Source organism: Drosophila grimshawi, unplaced genomic scaffold, assembly GCF_018153295.1.
Source record: "Drosophila grimshawi isolate 15287-2541.00 unplaced genomic scaffold, ASM1815329v1 contig_1377, whole genome shotgun sequence".
In the NCBI taxonomy this organism is placed as follows: domain Eukaryota; kingdom Metazoa; phylum Arthropoda; class Insecta; order Diptera; family Drosophilidae; genus Drosophila; species Drosophila grimshawi.
In genome coordinates, this window is record NW_025062900.1 from 16687950 (window position 1) to 16710266 (window position 22317).

Consider the following 22317-nt stretch of genomic DNA (forward strand, 5'->3'; position numbering starts at 1 on the left):
AATAAATTAAAATACAAATAAGGCAATAGAAAAAGAAGAAAGAACGGAATACCCTTGTAAACCGGAGTTAATCTGCTGACATCTGATATCAGACATCGTTCGGATTTCGAAATAAAATTATTTAAAATCAATTTTTTTTTCACAGGTTTCATAGATTTGACAAGAAATGTGTATCTCATCAGTAAAAAGATAGCTAAAAAAATATGTTTAATTCTTTGTGTTTGGAATTTTTCTATGAGCAACATTTATTACAATTTTTTCCAATTTACATTCTTTAATTTTCAGAAATATAATTTTCAAGTTTATTGTATTTAAAATTAACATTACTTAAGACAATGACGGGATTCCAGACGCAATGAAGAACTTCGAATATCAAGGAAGGCTTTCAAACAAAACTTCTTCGGTAAATAAAACTCATCAATGCCTGAAAATGTGATTAATTATTAATCATTTCAGTTGAGAAGTAGCCCAAGAGTCAGATGCATTTTCCACAACTCGTCTGGCTATGACAATTGTTCGTTGCAGCAATATGATATAGTGATCCGATTCGGTCAGCTCCGAACGACGGATGTACTCCAAGTTTCGTCAAAAGTGTTCTTAGTATGAGGGAGCTCTGAGCATATATCTATTCATATATCAAGAATATATATATATGGGGTCCTTTAATACGTATCTGAAATCATCTGAAAACAAAATTAAAATATATTCTACAAGTGTATATTAATAATAATAATAATAAAATATGATTTTTTTGATCTATTTAGAGTAAGCAATAAAATAAGACTGGTAGAAATTTCCAAAACAATTTCTGAATCACGCATATTGATTTTGTTGTTGGGATGATTACTGAGATGAAAATAAAATAATTTATACGACAATTGAACAATTTGTGTACAGGTATCATTCCACAAATTAATTGCATACACTTTCGTTTAACCTAACCAAGGTTAGGTCCAACATAAAGCATCAGTTGCCATAACTACAGTAATTCAATATGACAAAGAAATCAAAGAAATGCAAAAAGAAATCAGAAATGCCATTGGGAAAGTTTGCTTCTGTGTGCGTGTGTGGAAAAGGAAATTCACATTTAAATGCTTGCTATTTATGATTTTTCTATTACAATGTGAATGCTGAATGGAAACCCCTCAAATAAGGGTGTTGTAGATATGCGAGCATTTTGCTTCGCTTTCAGCTCTGTCCCTCCCTCCGTGTAATATCAAAATGCAAATGCATGTTTCGCATATTTAATGCGTCGTGTGTATATACGCAGAAATGTATTGCGATAGATCTACATATATAGAAGCGTATATAAAGGAAGCAGTATATGAAAAATTCTTTTTGTTACCCGCAGCTGCATCAACACAATGGACCACAGCGAACAGCACCCACAACCCTTCCGATGCCATCACCCAATCCATCCATCCATTCGAAAGGAGCCCTAAGAAAAACCCATGCATGACAAAATACCAAGTGGCAAAAAGGGAAAATATTTCGAGTTGAGTTTTTCACGGTTTTTCATACCCTATAGTTATCAAAATGCGTACAAAAAAAAATAGAGGGTATTATGAGGCATGCAGGTACGTGGCATTTTCAAACATATTTATTTATTTATTTCATCATTAATAAAAATAGGTTACAATTTCTAAACGATTTTGAAAAATCTAAGATTAATGACAAATTAAATTATGTGCAATTGAAAGGGAGTAACTAAATCATACATGTAAAACGAAAAATAAAATAAAATTAGGCATATAATAAAATGAAAAATAGACTAACATTTATTGCAACGATTAAGGAAACTCAGAAAGTAAACCCAATCAGTCAAATGTCTAAATAATTTAAAATATTATGTTTTGTGTTTTATTGAGAATCACAAACTATAGCAAAAACTATATTATTAAAAGCAAGAAAAGTCTGAAAAGGATATCTTTGCCTCAATCACGTTTTTACTCGAATATTTTTCTATTTTTTCTTCCATTTTTTTTCTGGCATTTTACTCTTTCGGCCAGCAATGACTTTTTACAATTTTCATATGAAATGAACCATTAAATTGAATTGGCATTAAAATTATGTGTGTGTGCGTGTGTGTGTGCGTGTGTGTAGCTGCTGATGCTGCATTGAGCGGGAGAGAGGAACTTCTCTCGCTTTTGGCACTTTGCATACGCCGTCGACAACACAACCCATACAACTTATTTGCATTTTTATTACAACAACAAAGACGCAGTTGGTAGCTTTGCCACATGCACAAAAAAAAGAAGAAATGTATACAAAAAAAAAAATAAAAATAAAATAAGAAAATTCCAATAAATGTTTGTTAAGTATTTTTGAATTGAGTTTCAGACGCACACAGTCACACTCGCAAATGTACATGTGTGTGTGTGTGTGAGTGCGTGTGTGTAGCGCATTAGGCAAGTGAATAGCAAACGGACTTTCATCCTAGGAAGGATTGGCACACCTGCTGTTTCTCATAGCAGCAATAACAGTAAATCGCATTGCCTGCGACAGCTGACATGCTGAGAAACTTAGGCATTTGCCTTATCAAGCATTTCCCAATATATATTTTCCTTTTGATCATCAACCGTTTTATTACGGTAATTATAAGTCAAGCATGTGAAGAGGAAATCCTTAAAGCTCTCTCAAATGCAAAGATAATAAGATTTGACAGAAAATAACAGAAATAAATAAAGACAAAATTCAAAAAATATGTGTGAAAAATAATTATGTCAACTTTAAAGTGTAACTGCAAATGCCTAAGCTAAACTTTAACAGCTAAAAAGCATATAATGCGATTATTTTTTAAAGATTTCAATAAACTAGTTAACAGACCGAGCTTAAAGATGCTTTCAGCATATCTCAGTGGGAAGTAAGTTTTGCTTTAATTGAATTATATGCATTTATAATTATTTAAAATGTGAAATCATAAATACCAATGTTAAATGCATGTTAAGAAGCAAAGCACCCCCTGCAAATTAATCATATTTTTTCTACATTTTCGAAAAATATACACGTGATGATCTCTCTCTTTCTCTCTCTCTCTCTCTTCGACTGCTTAGCAAAAGTCCTCTTTAAGTGCTGCACTTTTCAGGTCATTAAATGCTACAGCTCAGGCGACAAGATATATATATACACATATATATATATATATATACATATATATATATATATATACATAGCGAGTCAAATTCTTGAAAACTTGTAAGCTGCACGCTTGACAACGACAAGAACAATAGCAACAGAAACCATAAAAACAACAGTTGCAATCAGCACAATTCGGGGAAGCAGCATTATATTAATCTTTGAGACTAACAAGCAGCGATAGCAACTTGCAACGGCATTAGCGGGAGATTGCTGCTGCAAATGCAGAATGCATCCTGAAGTGGATTGTCCTTCTCCGTTTCTCTTTTCTTTTTTTTTTTTTTGAGGCATCGTTGTCTTGGTCACGTGCCGCTCTGCTCCCGTTGAGTGCTGTTGCAGTTGCCTCGCACGAATGGACTAAATGCCTGCCATGCTTTTTCCGCTTTTCGTGTTATCCATGTTTTCGCAGCCACGCCGCAACAATTGTCGCAAACAAGCCAGAAAAGTGGCATCAACTTTCGCAGCTACTTGGGCTTAAAATGCTGCAGGCTCTGCTGCGGTTCGCCATTGATAACTTTCAGCACTGAGTTGCTCAGCTCAACCGACTTGACTAATGCAAGGTCAGAGCCAAGGACAACGAGCCTGGCTTCCTCTGCTTCACATCTAGAGGCTATGTCAAGGGTATGGATCAATAGGTCGTGTACTTTTTAGGGAGTGTATAACAAAAAAATAAAATCTTTTACCACCAAGGTTGCAAACGAGTTTTTGGAAACCAGTAAACCAAAAAAGTTGTCAAAATATGGATTAATAGAGCTTCATATAAGCCGATTCTTTTCTTAATCTTTACTTTAATAAAGTTATACAAACATTTGTAGAAATGTTTCAAGCTTATAAATCCAATGATTTAAAAATTATGAAAATTAGATGAGTCACGGCTCGAATAAAAACTTTGGTTCAAGTATTGTTTTCATGAACCGATCCCAAAGATGAAATTGAGACTAAGCATCCAGCTATGAAAAAACCATCTGCGAACGTTTCTTTGGCTCGCTACCTTTATGAATGTATATATTATTTTAATATTTAATATAAATCAAAAATATATTAGATTAATATAATATTCTGGCTTTTCTGCTCCGAAGTTTTTGCAAATGATATATGCTAAAGTCTTGTAAATATGTTTTTATTTCTAGTCTATTCTCTACTATTTCTAAACTCAACGAACATTTCGTTTGCTAATTAAATAATATATATATTATATTATAATATTTTATTACTTCACTTTAGATTTACAATAAGCAATCGATTACATTGAAACTTGCAAATGATGCTTTCGCTTTATTTTTATTTTTATAGGTTTTTACCAGAACTCTAAGATGTTTTCATAATTTAAAGGAGTACACAAATTAAATATAAATATTTTTAATATGTATTCCATAAAATATTATTTCAATCTTCTCATAAAACTCAGACGCTGCTATTCCATTAAAAGCAAGTGTCGTAGGGCAATTAAAAACAAATGGAAAAGTGGAAAATAACCAGGAAAGGGTAAAAAGAAGCGAAATATAAAGTTGGCCCGATGTTTTAAAAATAATCTATTAGGCATTATGAGATTTTCTCTTTGCTTTGACAAAAGTTGAGAATATCTCGAGTCTCATTTGGCATAGTTTGGGTTATCAAGTTGTCTTCAATTAGCTGAATGAAACGGCTAGTTACTTTAGGGCAAGTGCCTCAATTGGGCCAATTAAGCTGCTGTAGCATTTTCATTAGCCAAATGCACATTTTATGGCCCAAAGTCATTTTCAATTAGCGCATCTCTTGCCAGAGAGACGACATCCACAATATAATTTTGGGGCAAAAACTTTGTTTTATGACTTGTGGCTTCGCCGCAAAATAAACATTTACGTAATGCTCACAGTTTGTCTCTCCGCTCGTAGCATGTTATGCAAAAGTTGTAAATGCCCCGAGACAAAACCTCCGACCCCCAAGCCCCCCTCATCCTCGCTTCCACTCCATTCCTTCGAGCCAAAAAATCTCAGCCCCGAAATCCTGTTTTATGTCGCTATGTCCCACAAAAAGTTGCCGCAGTAATAAAGGAGATTACCTACACATAACATGTGAGTAGCCTCAAAAGACAAAAATTATTTTTACTATTTTTTTTTTTGTTGTTTTTTGTTTTTGTCTTCGGTTTCTTCACTATTTGTACCCCCGTCGACACCACAAAGGCCAAAACTACTGAATGGGATCCGCTTTTGAGGCTAAAAACTGCAGTTGCAGCTGCCTGCAAGAAAATTTGAATTGTAACTGGGAGTTTGGGGGATGTAAACTGACACAGAGAAAGACAGAGAGAGACTGAGATAAATAGTTAATAATATATATATATATCGAGAGAGAGAGAGAGAGAGAGAGAGAGTGGGCATTTGGTCAGAAGTACATTTAAATGTGTGTTGGCAAAAATTTAAGTGAATTTTTTTTTTTGGCAAGGCTTAAGGATTTAGCCAAATGGCTATGGATAGCCATAAAATGCTTTTGGCTCGGCTGCCATGGTAGGTAATCCCGCATAGACTTAGCAGATGAGACCAGCTTGACATCAATTCCATGTAAATGTTTGAGACAATAGAAATACTCAAATTCACTCAAGCCATTTAAAATTGTGTAAAAAATGTGTGTGAAGAGCATTGATAAAAAAAATCAGGCATTTTGTTTTGCAGTTCTTGTTATAAAATTGGCTAGCTTTTGAATATTTAAGTTTATATTTATAAATAGTTGAGTTGAGTCAGAAAAAATTGCATTTAGTCCGTTCCAGAATGGACAAGCCTAAAATAAGATAGTTATCTTCTTGTTTCTAGTTTCCATTCCCATTTCTATAAATACAATCTTGATTTGAAATAGGGTACATATATAAAAATTGAGTTTCGAATTTTCCATTCTATCGCAAATAATAATTTATTTAAAGTTTTCAAGTTTGTTTTTCATAAATATATTTTTAAATTAACATTCATATTTGCTAGTCTTTTTTGCTATCTTGAATCTTAACTGACTATTTGTATATTTTTATTTTCATTTTTATTTTAGTAATTTATTATTGATTTGAGTTTGCAGATCTTAACTTACTGAAATTCCTAAATAATGATATATATTCGTAGACATATAAATGATTTACTGAAAGCTCGATTTGTATTTAGAATTCTTTATTCTCTGCTTGAAAAGATAATAAATAAAAATAGCCATAAGTAATAAACAGACAATTGTATTACTTAATTTAATTTTATATATATTTAAACTGTATTCCCATCAATTTCCTTTTCGCTCTTGGCAACTGGGTTAACGGTTAGTATTATATAATTTTATATATATTATAAATAAATTGTAGATTTCTGCTGGTTGGCAAAAAGTCTTTAGCTTGGCTTTTAATTGCAATTAAAAAGTTGTGACAGCCGCACCTCTCCCCTCTTCCCTCTCCCACTTCCATCTAACCTCCACTCAATGTTGATAGTGTGTCCCCAAGGTCCAGTGACAGTCATAATGGCAATGCCAAACACCACAGCTTGCCAAAAAGGGGAAGAGCGAGGAGGGGAGTAGTTGAGTCCAAGACTGAGGATGTGGATGAAAGTCAATCCCGCCCGTAGGAACCACATAATGGTCATGCAACAAAATTGTTGGCATAAAACAAGCAAGGCTAAAGTCAAGATTCTCAGCCTTGGTCTCTCTGTCTCTCTCTTTCTCTCTGTCTCTCTCTCTCTCTCTCTCTCTGGATTTCGACATTTTCCATTTTTCGCACAGCGTCTTGGAAGTGGAAACTCTTTTAGTGGCTGTCCTGTCCAGGCTGCAGACTTAATGATTTTTGGCTTAAAGTTTACCAGTTAGCAGTATTTTTGCAAGTAGTTAAAATTTTATGAGGCAGTGCCGCCCCCAAAGGCATTGTTTTTACATTTGGCCCAGTTACTTGACTATCTCCCTCTCTCCCTTTCTCCCTCTCTCTCTCTCCCTCTCTCTTTCTGTCTTTGTCGTATTTTATATGGTTTATCAACGGGGTTTAGAATACGTCGCCTGACGACGGCAAGCACACAAGCTAAAAAAAGAGAAGAAAAACAAAAAAAAACTCACAAAATATAACAAAAACTTGATAAAAAGTTTTATCATAACAATTTGTGTTTTACTGCGGTCCAGAAACAATGGACCAAGTGTGCCACATGGGCGAGAGGTTCCCTGGAATTTTCTCTGAGCAAGTTGTAAGTGCAACTTCTGCAGTAACCGAGTCCAAGTCGGAGTCGCAGAGCGAAAAGAAACAAATACCAAGGCTTCATTTAAGTTGAGTAAACTTGTGACACAAATACCAAAAAAAAAGAAAAAATAGATTTTGCTGTTAAATACAAGTTTCAGTTAAGTTAGGTTCTTTGGAATATCTGGGAACAGTTTAAATAAAGACTCACACAAAAAATTAGAAATCTCATTAAAAGTGTTTTTCGTTTTACTAAAATCATTTTTTAAATTAAGAGTGCTAACATGACACTTTTAAAACTGGTAAAGAGAAACAAAAAACTCAAAAACAAATTCATGGTGAGATCATTTTGTTAATATTTTTCGTATGTAATCTAAAAATCTTGACAAGAACAAAAGCTAGAAAACTTTTCATTTTTCTTAGTAAGTTTGTTACTTACTTTGTGAGTTTATTATCTAATCACTTTTAGTTACTCTTAAATCGAGCATAAAAATTTAAATTTCTTTTCTTCTCTATTTGAATAATTAGTTGAACTGTTACTTTCAAACTGTGGAGTATAAGATCAGTTAGCCGAGACACGCACTCGAGCTTATTCAAATACACAATTACTCTCCAACCATCATTGTTACGATCCATTTATCAGTGACACGCACCCATGAAGTTGTCAAGCCGTGAGAAAAGCTTTCACCTATATTTGGAGTCTTTGAGCCACCCAAAAATAAAAAACAGCTGTCGACTATGGGCTTAAGCAGCAGTGGAATTGAACAAAATTAATTGTAAATATTATGATAGCTATTATGGATTTATTCAATAAATATTAATAAATTAAAAAATAAATTCCATATTTCCAGTGTATATTAGAATGAACTTTGTATTCTAGAAATGGTTATTCGACTAAAGAGGAAAAGTTTATAAGGATTCGAATATTAGTCAGCTGAATGTAATAAAAAGCCAGATGGAGTCCAACCTCAAGAATATTTCTCAAAATATAACAAATAAACATTTTTAAACCATTTGAGATAAGTGGCATGAATCCCACTGTGCGCCGCTTCAGCCAAGTTCGCCATAAAACCCTGCGAGCTGCCTTGGCTCCGATCAGTTGGCTGCTGGCGCTTTGTTCAAGCGATCGTCGTCGCTTCGTTCAGTTAACAGCATTTGCCATTGTAGTCGTACCGTAAACGTCATAACAATAATATAACGTGTTTTTATTTCGTTAAAATTGTTGAGCGGAAGCAGAATAATTTAATGCATAAAGTGTTAAGTGAATTTGTGCAATGAAAGAGATCTTTAAAAAGAATTAAGAGATCAGCCCTCAAATTGCATGTGGTTTTTTCCTTATTACATCAACAACAACAGCAACAACAACATCAGTTGTAAATCACCATAAGCCCAGAGCAGAGTTGAAGAAGCAGCGGAAGCTTTTATCAGCTGTGGCACAAAGTATTACGAAAACAACAGTTAACAGTTAATGAACAGGTAAAAAGCCCAGCATGTTGCCAACGGTCCATTGCAGCAACAGCTGCGCAAACGCCTGACTGACAGAGGGAGAGAGAGAGAGAGATAGAGAGAGGTGGGTGGTGTGGACGCAAGGGACAGCGCTGCCAGTTGCAGCAGAAAAGCCCAACGAAGGTTAACAACAAATGACTGTGCACAATTTGTGATCTGTCAATAGCGACAGATAATGTTAGAGGGCTAATAGAGCTCGTGAAACTGAACGCCAAAATGAATGATATATTTGGGGTCTAAGAAATACAAAATATATATATTTATTTAATTTAAGCTTGTGATGATTAAAAATCGTTTCTAAATGAGTGACATTTTTAGAGCATAAGAAATATGACAAATGTACCAAAAATGTAGGTTTATGATTATTTCAAAAATATTTGCTTTTTAAAACAACAAAGTTGAAAAGTATACAAGTTTTTTAACCTCTTTAAATGACGCACAAAATTATTTAAAAAAAAAAAACATTTTTATTAATTTCGAGGTGCTTTAGAAATTTAAATTTATTTGTTTGCATTATTTAATTGCACTTTGTGATTTTATTTAATTTATGTGCATATTTAAGCAGCTGGAATACAAAGTATTTTTTATTATAAAAGACCAAAGCGCATATTGTATTTATATTTTGTATGTAAGTTAATAAACCTGATCAAGGTAGTACACAGCGGAGCACGTGCCCTTCTTAACTTGACAGAGCCATGGCTTAGATTAAATTTTATGATGAAATACAATTTGGACCCTCTTAACAAATAGCTGGCTACACCCTTGAACTTGCCAGATTTATACACCAAATAAATTGTTTATGGTTTATAATTGGGTTCTCTGAATTACTAATCACATATTATAATATACTTAAGGTATTACATTTGAACAGCCTACATAATGTAGAATGCCTTAGGCGTAATAATTTTTTTTTTGGGTTTTCCACACTTATGGGCTTTGTGAGTTCGAAATTCTTAGATGCAAAGATAAGATTAATGAGTAGCTATTCACAGAAAAGAAGAACTGATAGAATTAATTGATCGAAGCAGTAGATTGGGTTATTTTTAGATAATACCATGAGTAATAATCAGTTAATATACAAATAATGATTTCATTTAGATTTAAAAAATAAAATTTAAATATATGGCACAATTTTTTGATGTTTCTCATAGAGTCTGCAAAGTGGAAATGCAATTCAGTAAATGGCTTCATTTCAAATCGAATATATAATTCAGCAAACCCTCTTTTCTTGGCAATGGCATTGATTAAGAGTAGTATAATTTTGTTTTGTTTTTATGTCTGTTTTTGGTTTCTGAGTTTTTGTCGCTTGTTATTATCTCGTTGAATGGTGACGTATACGCAATGTAGACATCACAAGCATTAATATTATGCTTTGTATTTGTACGGTTTCTTTGGGCGATCTGTTTGTGGCGACGTGCGTAACAAGCACGCCGAGAAACACGTTTTTGCATACTAATGCGTTGCTGCGGACATTCTTTCAAATCAACCAGCGTCCGTTTACCAAATGAGCATAGCAACAAATACATATTATCTTTGATAATGTGATTGGCATGAAAATAAAATGATGAACTTTATCAAAATCAATAATAATAATAATTATTGCACTTAGAGAATAACAAGCAAAACGCATTAATGAATAATTGATTCAATTACAAATCGGCTAACAAAATGACAAAGCAATAAATATATTCGTTGCCTTGTTCCTTTGTTCTAGAATTAATATTTTTTTTATTTTTTGCGTTTCGAATCTCAGATTTTCCAATCCAGAAGAATAAATTCTTTTATCAAAAGTAGCAAATTAATTTCTAAAATGTTTCAAAAATATTTAACCATCTTTTTTGTTAAGAATCTATTTTCTAACCACTTTCCACACTTAGTATTATTACATATTTATTCGTCATAAATATTCTAGAAATCATAATCAGCACAAGAAATAAACATTTCTTTGAAGAAAATTTGTACAAAAACATTCTACTTTTCTGCATCATTTTCAAAAGTTGCCCGAACAACTTTCAACTCTTGAGCTTGAAACTAGCTAGGTCCGGTCTTAACTGATTTTAGATGACAAATCTGACGTCAGTTAAAAAAATCGTTTGAAGCATACTTCATTATCTGTGAAATCCCACATCATTTAATATAATATTTGTGTAGCTGACTCATCCCAACTGAAGTTGATTAAAATTCTTTTATTCTGTTTGCTCTTCTCTCCATTGAACACAATAATTTTTACACAGAATTAAGAAACCTGTTTTTTTCGCAGTACACAACCACATCATCTGGTTTATTTGGGTAATTTTTTTATTTCTTTGTTCTTAACGCTTTTTTTTTCTTTTAATGTTGGGGAATTTGTGAGAAATTTGTAAGTTGGTTGCAGACAGTGCCTGTCCTATTTATTTTCCCTTGTTTTTATTGTTGGCTTGTTAAGTTATTATTTTTGTATTATTCAACAATTTTTGGGTGCATTGACTCCACCATAATTTAGTTATAATTGTCTAAAGAATTCGCATCTCGACTGTGAGCTAGTTTTTTTGTCGCCTGGAAATGTCAGTCGTTGTTCACATAATTAGGTTGTAAGAAATTTCATGTACCACCATATCTTTCAAGTAGGGCTCAATAAAAACTTGGTTATCTTGGCCACACTTGATATCAGTAGCTACCGAAACATACATAATTACATATGTGTGATAACAGAGTGAACTTTGTTATCAAGCTTCGGCCTTGGTACAGTTTGAACTTGACAACTACCCTCAACTACCCATGTTAACTAACCCATAAATGTGGAAAAAAAATATTTTATAGCCCTTTTTTTATTACTATGTTATGAACTATTTTTGAACGATTATTCATAGTATTTGTTTATCAATCTTTTTCTAAGACTGGGCAAAAGTTTGCACAGGTTGGAAATCAATATATTGACTCAGGTGAAGAACATTTATACTTAATGGCATGTGAATCTGAACATCTGTGTAGAAATATCAGCTATATGCATATTATAATTTATATCATATATGTCCATTTATTCAAATGAGGTCAATAACCGAATCAACTTTATTCTCGATTCATAGAGTGCAGTGTTAGGATTCGCACATGTCTTAAAGTTGTTAACCCCCGACAAATACAAATAGTAAAAGCTATTTATAAAAAAACGAGATATAAATGGTATATCATTAAATCAACAAAAAAATTAAAGAGCTCGTATCAGCGAGTAAGCGATTATTAGCCTCTGACGAATGCAGTATATTTCATTTGACATTTTTAAGAATTAGATTAAGCACTTGACTGCGTTTTAATAGGCCAATAATTTGAGTTCTTTGCTTTTTATGATCTTTGCATATCAGTCAAGTGCATTTTGTACTCTTTGTGAGTGCCGCATTTTTCATAGATATAGATTATTTGTTTATTTAATGTGTAGTACAATTGAAAGAACAATATAAAAAAAAAACTAAATATACAAAATTAAATAAAGGTGCAAATAAAACTGAATTTTCAAAATATAAAATTTTCCAACATTCATGAAAAGATTGCGAAAGCAATCAGACAAAAAATTACTAAACGTGAATAATAAGTATTAAGGACCAAAAATCAATTAACATTAAAATATTAAAAGATGCTTTTGGAGAAATATTTTTAACAATATTTTCATTACTTTTCAGTAAATCTTCTATTTTCAAAGCAATCGTTTGCATAAAGTTTATCTTATTCTTTTTTAAAACAATTTTACAATGCATTATCTCTCCTAAGCACACATAATAATATATTTTAGTTATTTTAGCAAGAGATCTTTATGCTGATCATAAACTGTTGCATTTCTAGTGACTTGCAAATAAGAAAACACATTTGAGTCTGATTCGCCCTTTATCTCTGCATTATGGCTTGACAATAATCACATTTAATAATCTAGCTCGTGACAGTTGCATAATTTCAATTCACTTTCCTTGAAAAAGAATTGGGCTAAGGCGTTTCCATTAAAATTTAATAAAATTATTTACATACCAAAATTTAAAAATTTGTTTATATATCAGAGACGAAAAGCAACAGCTGAGATAATGACTCAATAACAGATTTATTAAGCATTAACTCGTTGAGCTCCGCTGAATCTGAGCTGTAAATATGCCATCTTTAAATTCTTATTTGATTTGGATTTTGAGAATACATCGTTTACGATGTGAATTGGAGCAAAGAATATTTAATATTTGTCTGTGTTTACGAAAGTTGGTTTGAGTATATATTATGCTTATTTAAAGTCATTGTATATTCTTGATTAGTATTAACAGACGACTCGATAAAGCCATGTCAACTTAGACGGAGCCTTCCAATCCAATATATAATATATACTTTGACATATTGTTTATGGAATGTATCAATTTTATTAAGATTAGATAAGAAATACGCAAGTAAAAAGTGTATTGGGTATACAATTTGAATAATATATTTAACAACTGGGTGCACAGCATCTCGTAGTCGAGCTCAGTTCATTACAGCATTTTTAGTTGATTGTGAGCACTGTGGCTCGTGGCTTATCTGATTGTCAGTTTTACAGCGTACAATTGTACAATTCCGCTGAAAATCTGGCCCAAAAATGCCAGCCAGTGATAAGTGTCAGTCCGCAGCTAACAGAGCTCTCTATCTCTCTGCCTCTCTTTCTCTTTCTCTGTCTCTATCTCTGATTCCTAGCAATTTTTTGATAGTACACAAATATGAAAACACTGCAAGAGAATCCCGCATTTGTGGGCGACGATGGACACAGCACAGCCAGCACGTTGGCCATGTCGGTAAGTGGCCAAAATCTCTGGTCGGCAAGCCTGTGACCTTAACTAATCGCTTGCACACACCCACGCACATTTAGTCGCTGGCAGGAGAGACGCACGCACAGGCAGATGCTGACCAGGAGCAGGATCGGGATCAGGTGGTTAGCAAATCTGCAGCGGTACGCGGGGAACGTGCCACATGGGGCAAGGGCATCGAGTTTCTAATGTCCTGCATTGCAATGTCTGTGGGATTGGGCAATGTGTGGCGCTTTCCGTTCACCGCACTGGACAATGGAGGCGGCGCTTTTCTAATACCATATCTCATTGTGCTGTTCCTAATTGGTAAACCGATTTACTATCTGGAAATGGTAATTGGCCAGTTTTCAAGTCGTGGCTCCGTTAAGGTATTCGATTTGTGCCCAGCCATGAAAGGTAAGCGATACTTTCTGTTACTATACATGGCCTAATTTGGTCAAATCGAAGCTGTGATGCACTTGCAGTTGGATTGTATGACTATCTACAAATATATAAAATATAATGAAACTTGAACACATTTATTTTATGCTACCATAATTCTTATTGAAACTGCTTTTTGAACTTAAAAGAAGTATAAAAAATATATGTGCACACATCAGCCTTTGTGTAGTGATTACGATGAAAAAGGTTGAGGTTTTCGTTAACAAATTTTCACAGCAAGTCATTCTCAAGCCAACTGCAAGTGTATACAAATTATGTCCAAGTGCATTTTTTCACCATCACACTTTGAAACATTATATGACTTTCTATTCTCTCTTGAGTATTACGATTTTCAATGTAAGAAAACCACAATGATATTGATCAAAATACAAACTTGCAGTGAATACAAATAAAAAAAAATTAAAGAAATGCACAGTTATACAAAATTATTTCTACAATACATAGAAATTCAAATTATTAATAAGAGAATGATTAAAAACTATCGATTGGGGAAAAAATGTCCAAGTACCAGAAAATAAAAAAGATCAGAATTCATTATAGAAATTCAAAGCTATATAATTATTTTAGTTAATCATCTACGCAGAGAAAAAAAGCTCAAGGTTAACAGTTGACCAAAATTATTTTAAATAATTATCTGTTCAAAACAAAAGTAAGCAAAGCAAGATAGTATATAAATATATAGAATATATATGAGATTAAAATTCTTTATTAATGAATACCCGACCAGAATTTAGATCTTAAGAATGCACTCTTTATCTCTCTGTGTAATACCATTCACATGTGTGTGTATATCATATATCCATCTGCTCATCCACATCTGCAGGCGCCGGCATCGGACAGGTGATCGCGATATCGCTTGTGACGACATACTACGTAGGAATTATGGGTATGACATTGCGTTTTTTTTACGATTCGTTTCGCAATCCACTGCCCTGGTCCCAGTGCCGTTCCGAGTGGGGTCCACAGTGTGTGGCCTCCAGTCCGGGCAACACTAGCACCACTAATACCACTGCCAGTTTAAATTTGGAGTCGCTGCAGCAGAAGCCCGTCGCATCCGCTGAGCTGTATTTTCTGTAAGTGGATTTTCTACGCATTTGCAAAACGTAGTTTGTTGTTTTTGGCTATTGGTCTTCATTTTTCGTTTTATTTTTCTTTTTTTTGGGTTTGTGGTTAATCTTATCACGGCGAAAGCCACTCGAATTCACTGTCAGATTCAAGTTTATGGCCGTTCAACGCTCGCTTTATTGACTGGCGTCGTTAATTGAATGAGTCCCGCTTCCCCTTCCCCTTCCCCTGTGGCATGTAAATATACAACAATTGATCGATCAGTTTGGGATGCTGCAATAGCCACTAGGTGATTGCAACAGCCAGCAGCCGACGAGGCCAGTCCAATTATCATTTGTCAGTGGGGTTGGAAAACACAAGGGGCGAACCTTAACCGTAACATGTGCCTTCACAATAAGCAAATTAGAATGCTCCAGTCGAACGTCCCCGGAGCTCGACTTGCAAATACCCTAACCTCAGCTACGTTGCATTGCCAAATATCAACCCAAGATAATCAGGAAATTCAACAATTGCTATCAATTTTCTATAAATGGAGCGTCAAATAAGGCGGAGCAAGTTTTTATTCTCAAACCTTGGCTTGCTGATGGTAAACTAATTAAACTTTACATTTTCACACAGCTGATAGTAATGAAATCAATATGATAATGCGCTTATAACTGATGTGTTTCTTATTCGATTTTGATGAGCTTACAGCTTATCCATAATACGTCAAAGCCTGTCTTTAAAATTGTGACTTTTATTTCTATCGAAAATCGATATATATCGATATTCACATATATTCGATATCTCAGAGATATAGATGGACTAGATCGATCCGTCCGTAAATATATATACCTTCTGGAGTCGAAGATGCTCGCTTCTACCCGTTACATACTTTTGCACAAAACAATTATACCCTTTTCACAAATTTTTAAATAGATCAATGAGACAATTTCAAAATAAATATTTACAAATCGAAATATCAGCGTACACTAAAATTTGATTATTAGTTTCAAGTCACGATACATTTTTCTGCGGAATACCATTCACATTAATAAATCAGTTCTTTAAAAATTAATACTACAATTTCATTATAAAACGTTCAATTTGTCATAATTTATTTTGGGTGCTGGTCCTAATCTAAAGCAGATAACACATTTAAGAACGCTATTTGATAGATATTAATTTTGACAGACAAGTCCACGCTTGTGGCGGCAGTTTTTGGTCATTTTGCAAAACTAGTGGAAAATGTGTTGTATTTGAGATTTCTCATTGTCTCTCAATGGGTAGATTGGGTTGCCTACCTGACGGCGATAACGATCCTTGTAGCTTTCGGGCAACTCGTTCCATGCAGCTCCGAACTTGCGGATCATTTCGATGGGACTGAGACCGCAGTTCTTGCGCCGAAAAGACCGCAAAAAGTTTAAAAACCCGTTACCAGTTTTGGGAAAGGGCCTTTGACACTTGAATTTTGGACAGTTTCGAACTGCACGCATCGACTTGCGATTCCTTGCACATTTACTCTTGTTCATCGCTGGACATTTCATCTTGAGCTAGGAACCAGTGACTCTTTAGTTAAGTTGATAAAGGAAAAAACTCACAAGCAAAATTGAAATTTTTGTTATTTGCTCGACAATCAGTTTTGTTTTTATGAACGAAATCGAGTTGAGCCATCCAGGTATATATATTTGTAATTGCTAAATGATGGCCTACTATTCCCATTTTTTCTTCCCTGAAACCTTTGTGGGCTATAACAAATAGTAGAGAAATTTACTAAATGTCGAATTTGGTATATTTTCTTTACCTTTCGTGTGTGGACATATTTGGTTATTCATTTTTAACAATAGTCTTAATAATAAAATAAATAAATATTTTGGAAAACATATTTAATAGGTTTAAGTGCTTATTTTTATCACGCTTTTTAATATACATAATATATATTTTATTATAAAGTTTTAATTTAGATTTGATTTGAATATTCTAAGCATAATTTCTTACTAAGCAAACGGTGATTGCAAGCATGTTTACAGATTAATTAACAGAAAGCACACTTTGACAAGCCTCCTGTGAGCTCTGTGAGCACTTTCGTTTTTGATTCATTTACATTCAACTAACTGCACATCATACCTCACATCATATCTCACATAAATTCATAATTTGGTTTCGGCATCAACCTAATCTGTTATTAACTTTCCCCACATTCATCAAGGTATTGGCGCTGGCCAGGCATTCCAGGTGTTCATGTTAAGCACGTACTATGCCTCCCTGGTTGCGATCTTTTGTCGCTATTTCGTTGCCTCGTTCTACAATCCGTTGCCCTGGGCAACGTGCCGCCCAGAATGGGGCGATAATTGCATCAACTCTTCGCCCGATACTAACCTGATAGCTGGCACAAGTAACGAATCAGATCGCGTTATATCCAGCTCGGAACTGTACTATGTGTAAGTTAAAGATAAAGGATTTATCCTTAATTTATTTATTTATGAGTTCCACATATGGCTGGCAATGGGTCAGCTGATTAGCTAGCAAAAAGACCAGCGGAGGAGGTCTTAGTAAGGCGAACAGCGTTTAACTAGATACACTCAGAAAAAATATATCATCTTGAAATTTAGAAATTCGACATAGCTCTGACGTCAATCTCAGCAAAAAATTGACGGTTGTACAGTCCAAAATAAATCTACGATCGAAATTTAGTAATTTCAATGTTTAAAAATTCAGATTGAAATTTACAAAATCGACCTGAAAACTATAAATATTTTCTGGTTTTTAAAAATAATTTTGAGATGTGCGAAACAATCATTTCTTTATTTTGAAATGTTTTTCGTTTTTAAGAAAATAGTTTCTTAAAATAAAACGGATATAAGAACTGTAAATTAGACATATTTGTCTCAATTTTTGAGAAATGTACTTAGCAAATAAGATAGAAAATCCCTAATTTTTAGAAGAGACAACCTTCCGTTTGGGATATTTACTCTTTAAACAATAAGTCGAGCTAACCAATCTCTACAACCAAAATTATAGCAATTTCTAAAGTGCAGTACTCTTTTTTCTGAGCTTGAACCGCACAACATTACCCAAATATAATAGTAATAAGTAAGTTAAGCATTAACTGGACTTAAAGTAATTAACACTAATATCTTGGTGGGGTTAACGTAGATCTTAGAGGTGTTGGCTTGGGCTTAGGCTAAAGAGAAACAAATAGAATATTCTACTTAATTCTCTTTGGGCTTAGGCATTGTTTCCCAGACTCATCTCTTTTTTCACACTCACACACATACACACAGAAAGGAGGTGCTGCACGAGAAGGAGCAGATTGCTGATGGCATTGGTCTGCCCAACTGGGAGCTGGTCATTGGCCTGTTTGTCGCCTGGCTGTGCGTCTTTCTCATCATACGTCGCGGCGTTAAGAGCTCCGGCAAGGCATCGTATTTCCTGGCCATCTTTCCGTATATCATCATGGGAGTCTTGCTGGTGAGAGCCGTCACATTGCCGGGCTCCATTAATGGCATTTACTATTTCATCAAACCGAACTGGGGCAAGATATTGGATCCGCAGGTGTGGTATGCGGCAGTCACACAATGCTTCTACTCGCTATCCGTGTGCTTTGGCAACATCATCATGTACTCCTCGTTCAACAAGTTCGGTCACAATGTGCATCGGGATGCGACAATTGTGACCGCCATGGACACGGTCACTTCACTGCTCGCGGGCTTCACCATTTTTGGCATCTTGGGACACTTGGCGCATGAGATTGGCACTGATGACATTGGAACGGTGGTGAAAGGTGGCGCTGGACTGGCGTTCATCTCGTATCCGGATGCGATAGCCAAGTTTAAGCATTTGCCGCAGATCTTCTCGGTGCTGTTCTTTCTCATGCTCTTCGTGCTGGGCATTGGATCCAACATAGCGATGTCCTCCTGTACAGTGACAGCCATACGAGATCGCTTCCCCAACTTTAAGCAATGGCAATGTTCGCTGCTCATTGCAGTCATTAGCTTCTGCATTGGCCTCATATACATAACACCGGTAAGAACTTTAAATCAGCTGACGAAGTACACATGAAAGGGAGTGGGTGTGCCACGATTAATGTGCCATTTAGATTTGGTAACTCAATCTCTAAACTTGCAGAATAAGGTTCCTAGAAATCGACCTTCCAAGTTATTAACTTCAGCTCTCAAATTGCTGATGGCTTTTGCCATTTTTGAGGGTGGCAGTGGACGCGACTTGAAATATTTCAATTTAGCTGAGATTTGCTCGATTTTTCTTCTCTCAGTTTTAACTTCGGGCACTGACGCAATTATTTTCCAAGTTAAACGTTTCTAAGTTGCATTCATTCAGATGGATGGACAGCATGACGGAAATTACAGAAAACCAATTTGCTTTTCTACATTCAGTATCAATAATATTCGAGCTTAGATTTTTATCTAGATCAGCTGTGTTCAATGAGTTTCTGTTAATATTTAATATTTATTTTGTTATGTTTGCTATTTTATTTTGCGAGATTAGGGTACATTTGCTGATGACAATTACAAGTTTTTTCTTTGAGTTTGTTTTGATTTTCGTTGAAATATATTTTTTTGAGACTTATGATTTTGGTGCTTTTGTTGGGTGTGTAATTAAGGGTATACTTCTGGTATATTTGGCATCTCAGACAGACTGTTATATTGCATCGGCTTTCAATCCAACACGAATTCTTCATATTTCATATATATATTTTCTATATTTCCTTCAGGGTGGTCAATATATGCTCACTTTGGTGGACTTCTTTGGCGCCTCGATGATTGCGTTGGTTTTGGGCATTGCAGAGCTTTATACAATCGGCTGGATCTATGGCACAGATCGCCTGTGCAAGGACATTGAGTTCATGCTGGGCCGCAAAGTGGGTCTCTACTGGCGGCTCTGCTGGGGCATCTTCACGCCACTTATCATGACCATCATTCTGATATACTTCTATGCCAGCTATGAGCCACTCACCTACAACAGTCAAGCCTATCCGCCCTGGGCTTATGGTTAGTATCTGAATAATATTGCGTATCTATATAGTTCCTAATCTCTCCTTATTTATTACACAGCTGTTGGCTGGACCATCACGGCGTTTGGAATTTTACAGCTGCCCTTCTGGATGCTGATCGCCGTTTTTCGGGAGCCCGGCTCTACGCTGGGCGAGAAGATACGAGGCGCCTTCAGGCCCAAAAAGAATTGGGGACCCTCCGATCCGCTGCTCAGGGAGCAGTACAACAAGAAAATTGAGCACGAGCTGACGCCGAAACGTGGCCAAGGCTTTTGGGCCAGCATTAAGCAGAATATCTTTGGATAACTGTCAGATCTCACCCCCTCTCTCTTTTAAGAGTGGCGTTGTAAATAGAATGTGAAAAAGTGTTTGACTTAAATATCTAATAAGTGTGCCACTAAAATATAACGAATTTATAAATATTTTTTGAAAATTGTGTTAAGCACTTTATTCTTATATCGTTCAAGATTTGGGTTGGATTTGAGATTAGGCTTGCTCTAATTTACGCAAATTGAAAAGGAACACGAAAAGCCTTTTCGCATTCGCAAATTATTATTTTTTCCTTGTTTTAACAGATTTGTTACTTTAAGGAAATTTCATTATTAGGGGAGTTACCTCTGCTTCTGAGATCTGATCTACATCTAGAAGTGGATATCCCTCAAGTAACAATCTCTTTCTTTTAATCGCATTTAAACATTATATTTTGGCAACTTGCATAAATGGAAATTAGAAAATTTTAACAGCCAAAACTCAACATTGAAGTCACATCTGATTTTGATAAGTTATTTATTCATCATACTTTATATTTATCACATCCACCCATTTACCTCAAAAATGTACCATCTAATCAGCTGGCTTCGCTCTACACCTTTTTCTTTTGCTTACCAATCTCTATATCTCTCTTCCTCTGTCATCTCTCTTTCTATACATTTGTTCATCCTTGGCCACAAATTGACCATCACATTGACAATTTGGGTTTCGACAAAAAAGCCCAAGTCGAAGAAAATCAAGAGAAATGTTGTGTACTTTGTCTCCGTTACGTTTTCCAGCTCAAACAAAGACTGCGGACAGCCGAAATACTTTGCAGTATTTTTTTTATATATTTTTTTTGCCTCGGCCATCTTATAGATAATTGCTTTGATAAGGGCTCAACGGACCCGAACCCGGACCCGGACCCAGTCAAAGCAGCGCTCCGGTAAGCATTTTACTTTATTTTTATATTTCTTTTTTATAAATGTTGCCAAATATTTACATGTCGCGGCATTGTGAAGCAACCTAACCTGTCTTTTTTCCCTTGAATTTTAATACTCTTGCCGGGGGAATCAGAGTTTACCTGTGCAGCTTGTAACGCATTAATCATATATATTCTTGATCAGCATTAAAACACCCAACAAATTGAACGAAATTTTAGAAAATATCCATACTTCAGAATGTATATTTTCAAAACTGAAGATTGTGTCTAAATAACAGTACAAGTTCTTTCTTTTCTTATTTCCATGGTACAATTTTCCATCATTAAAACACAAAATACGTTTAATTTGCCAAGTGAGATTTTTGTTACTTACAATTATTAAACAATAGTATTTTTCACATATACAATTATTTTAGGCTGTCCATAAATCAAAACAACTAAACACCAACATGACAGTCGATTTCAGAGAGGATTTCTTTGTTTCCAAGGATATTTCAGTTGAAGGAAGTTTTTTTTAGTAAAAGTATTACCAAGATCGGACCATGTGCTTTAGGAACCGCCGTTCAGTTTTGTAACTGAAAAATTACAAATTAAATATTGCCAAGGGTATTTAATATTCGACTTGCCCGCAGAGAACTTTTCTTTTTTGGTTGTGGCTTTTTTTTTTTGTTCTATGCCCGCATTTGGCTTGACTTTTTGCGACTGTTTGGCTTCCTGGCCGCCAACTGAGCCGTGTCCGGGTGTGTGGTACTCCGGATGACTGTCGCGTTGTTGCAAAACCGCATAAAAGTCATTGTCACAGCAAATGGATTAATTTTCGCGGCATGTTGTCATATGCGCCCTCTCTCTCTCTCTCTCTCTCTCATTCTCTCTTTCGCACCCAGCGAGTATATTTTTATGAAGAAATTAAAAAGCACGATCTGTGGTGGAGGGTTTCGGGTGTGGTGCCGTGGGGAGCGTGAGGGCGTGGCTGGCGTTTACCGCAACAATAATTATGTTTTGGCCGGTTTTTGGGAAGCTGCACGGAAGTGTATAATGTTGCTAA

At 35.0% G+C, this 22317-nt stretch overlaps 2 protein-coding genes across 5 annotated transcripts; one reads left to right on the forward strand and one right to left on the reverse strand.

Moving 5' to 3' along the window:
* Positions 1 to 647: 647 nt before the first annotated feature.
* On the reverse strand, positions 648 to 16673 carry LOC116805310 (protamine-like). 2 transcript variants are annotated; one of them, XM_032736467.2, is made up of 2 exons: positions 16374 to 16673; positions 648 to 683 (listed from the first exon to the last, which is right to left on the reverse strand). In XM_032736467.2, exons 1-2 carry the CDS (start codon positions 16614 to 16616, stop codon positions 663 to 665), a joined length of 264 nt encoding a protein of 87 aa, XP_032592358.1. In that variant the 5' UTR covers positions 16617 to 16673; the 3' UTR covers positions 648 to 662. The 2 variants fall into 2 exon arrangements, with proteins under 2 accessions (XP_032592358.1, XP_032592357.1); XM_032736466.2 differs by lacking the exon at positions 648 to 683 and adding an exon at positions 16174 to 16307.
* LOC6562127 (sodium-dependent nutrient amino acid transporter 1) lies at positions 8432 to 20513 on the forward strand. Of its 3 annotated transcripts, none has more exons than XM_032736463.2 (7): positions 8432 to 8770; positions 13475 to 13572; positions 13647 to 13980; positions 14849 to 15098; positions 18354 to 19095; positions 19802 to 20078; positions 20142 to 20513. In XM_032736463.2, the coding sequence occupies exons 2-7, from the start codon at positions 13498 to 13500 to the stop codon at positions 20384 to 20386; spliced, it is 1923 nt and encodes a 640-aa protein (XP_032592354.1). In that variant the 5' UTR covers positions 8432 to 8770; positions 13475 to 13497; the 3' UTR covers positions 20387 to 20513. The 3 variants fall into 3 exon arrangements, with proteins under 3 accessions (XP_032592354.1, XP_032592355.1, XP_032592356.1); XM_032736464.2 differs by having other exon boundaries at positions 13489 to 13572; XM_032736465.2 differs by lacking the exon at positions 14849 to 15098 and adding an exon at positions 17279 to 17510 and having other exon boundaries at positions 8433 to 8770.
* Positions 20514 to 22317: the final 1804 nt, after the last annotated feature.

Coding starts and splice junctions, on each gene's coding strand:
- LOC116805310 (XM_032736466.2), bottom strand. CDS start 16,616: ATGAAATGTCCAGCGATGAACAAGAGTAAATGTGCAAGGAATCGCAAG. Junction 16,308..16,373: donor AGGATCGTTATCGCCGTCAG/GTAGGCAACCCA, acceptor ATTTTCCACTAG/TTTTGCAAAATGACCAAAAA.
- LOC6562127 (XM_032736463.2), top strand. CDS start 13,498: ATGAAAACACTGCAAGAGAATCCCGCATTTGTGGGCGACGATGGACAC. Junction 13,573..13,646: donor CCAGCACGTTGGCCATGTCG/GTAAGTGGCCAA, acceptor ACGCACATTTAG/TCGCTGGCAGGAGAGACGCA. Junction 19,096..19,801: donor GCCTCATATACATAACACCG/GTAAGAACTTTA, acceptor TATTTCCTTCAG/GGTGGTCAATATATGCTCAC.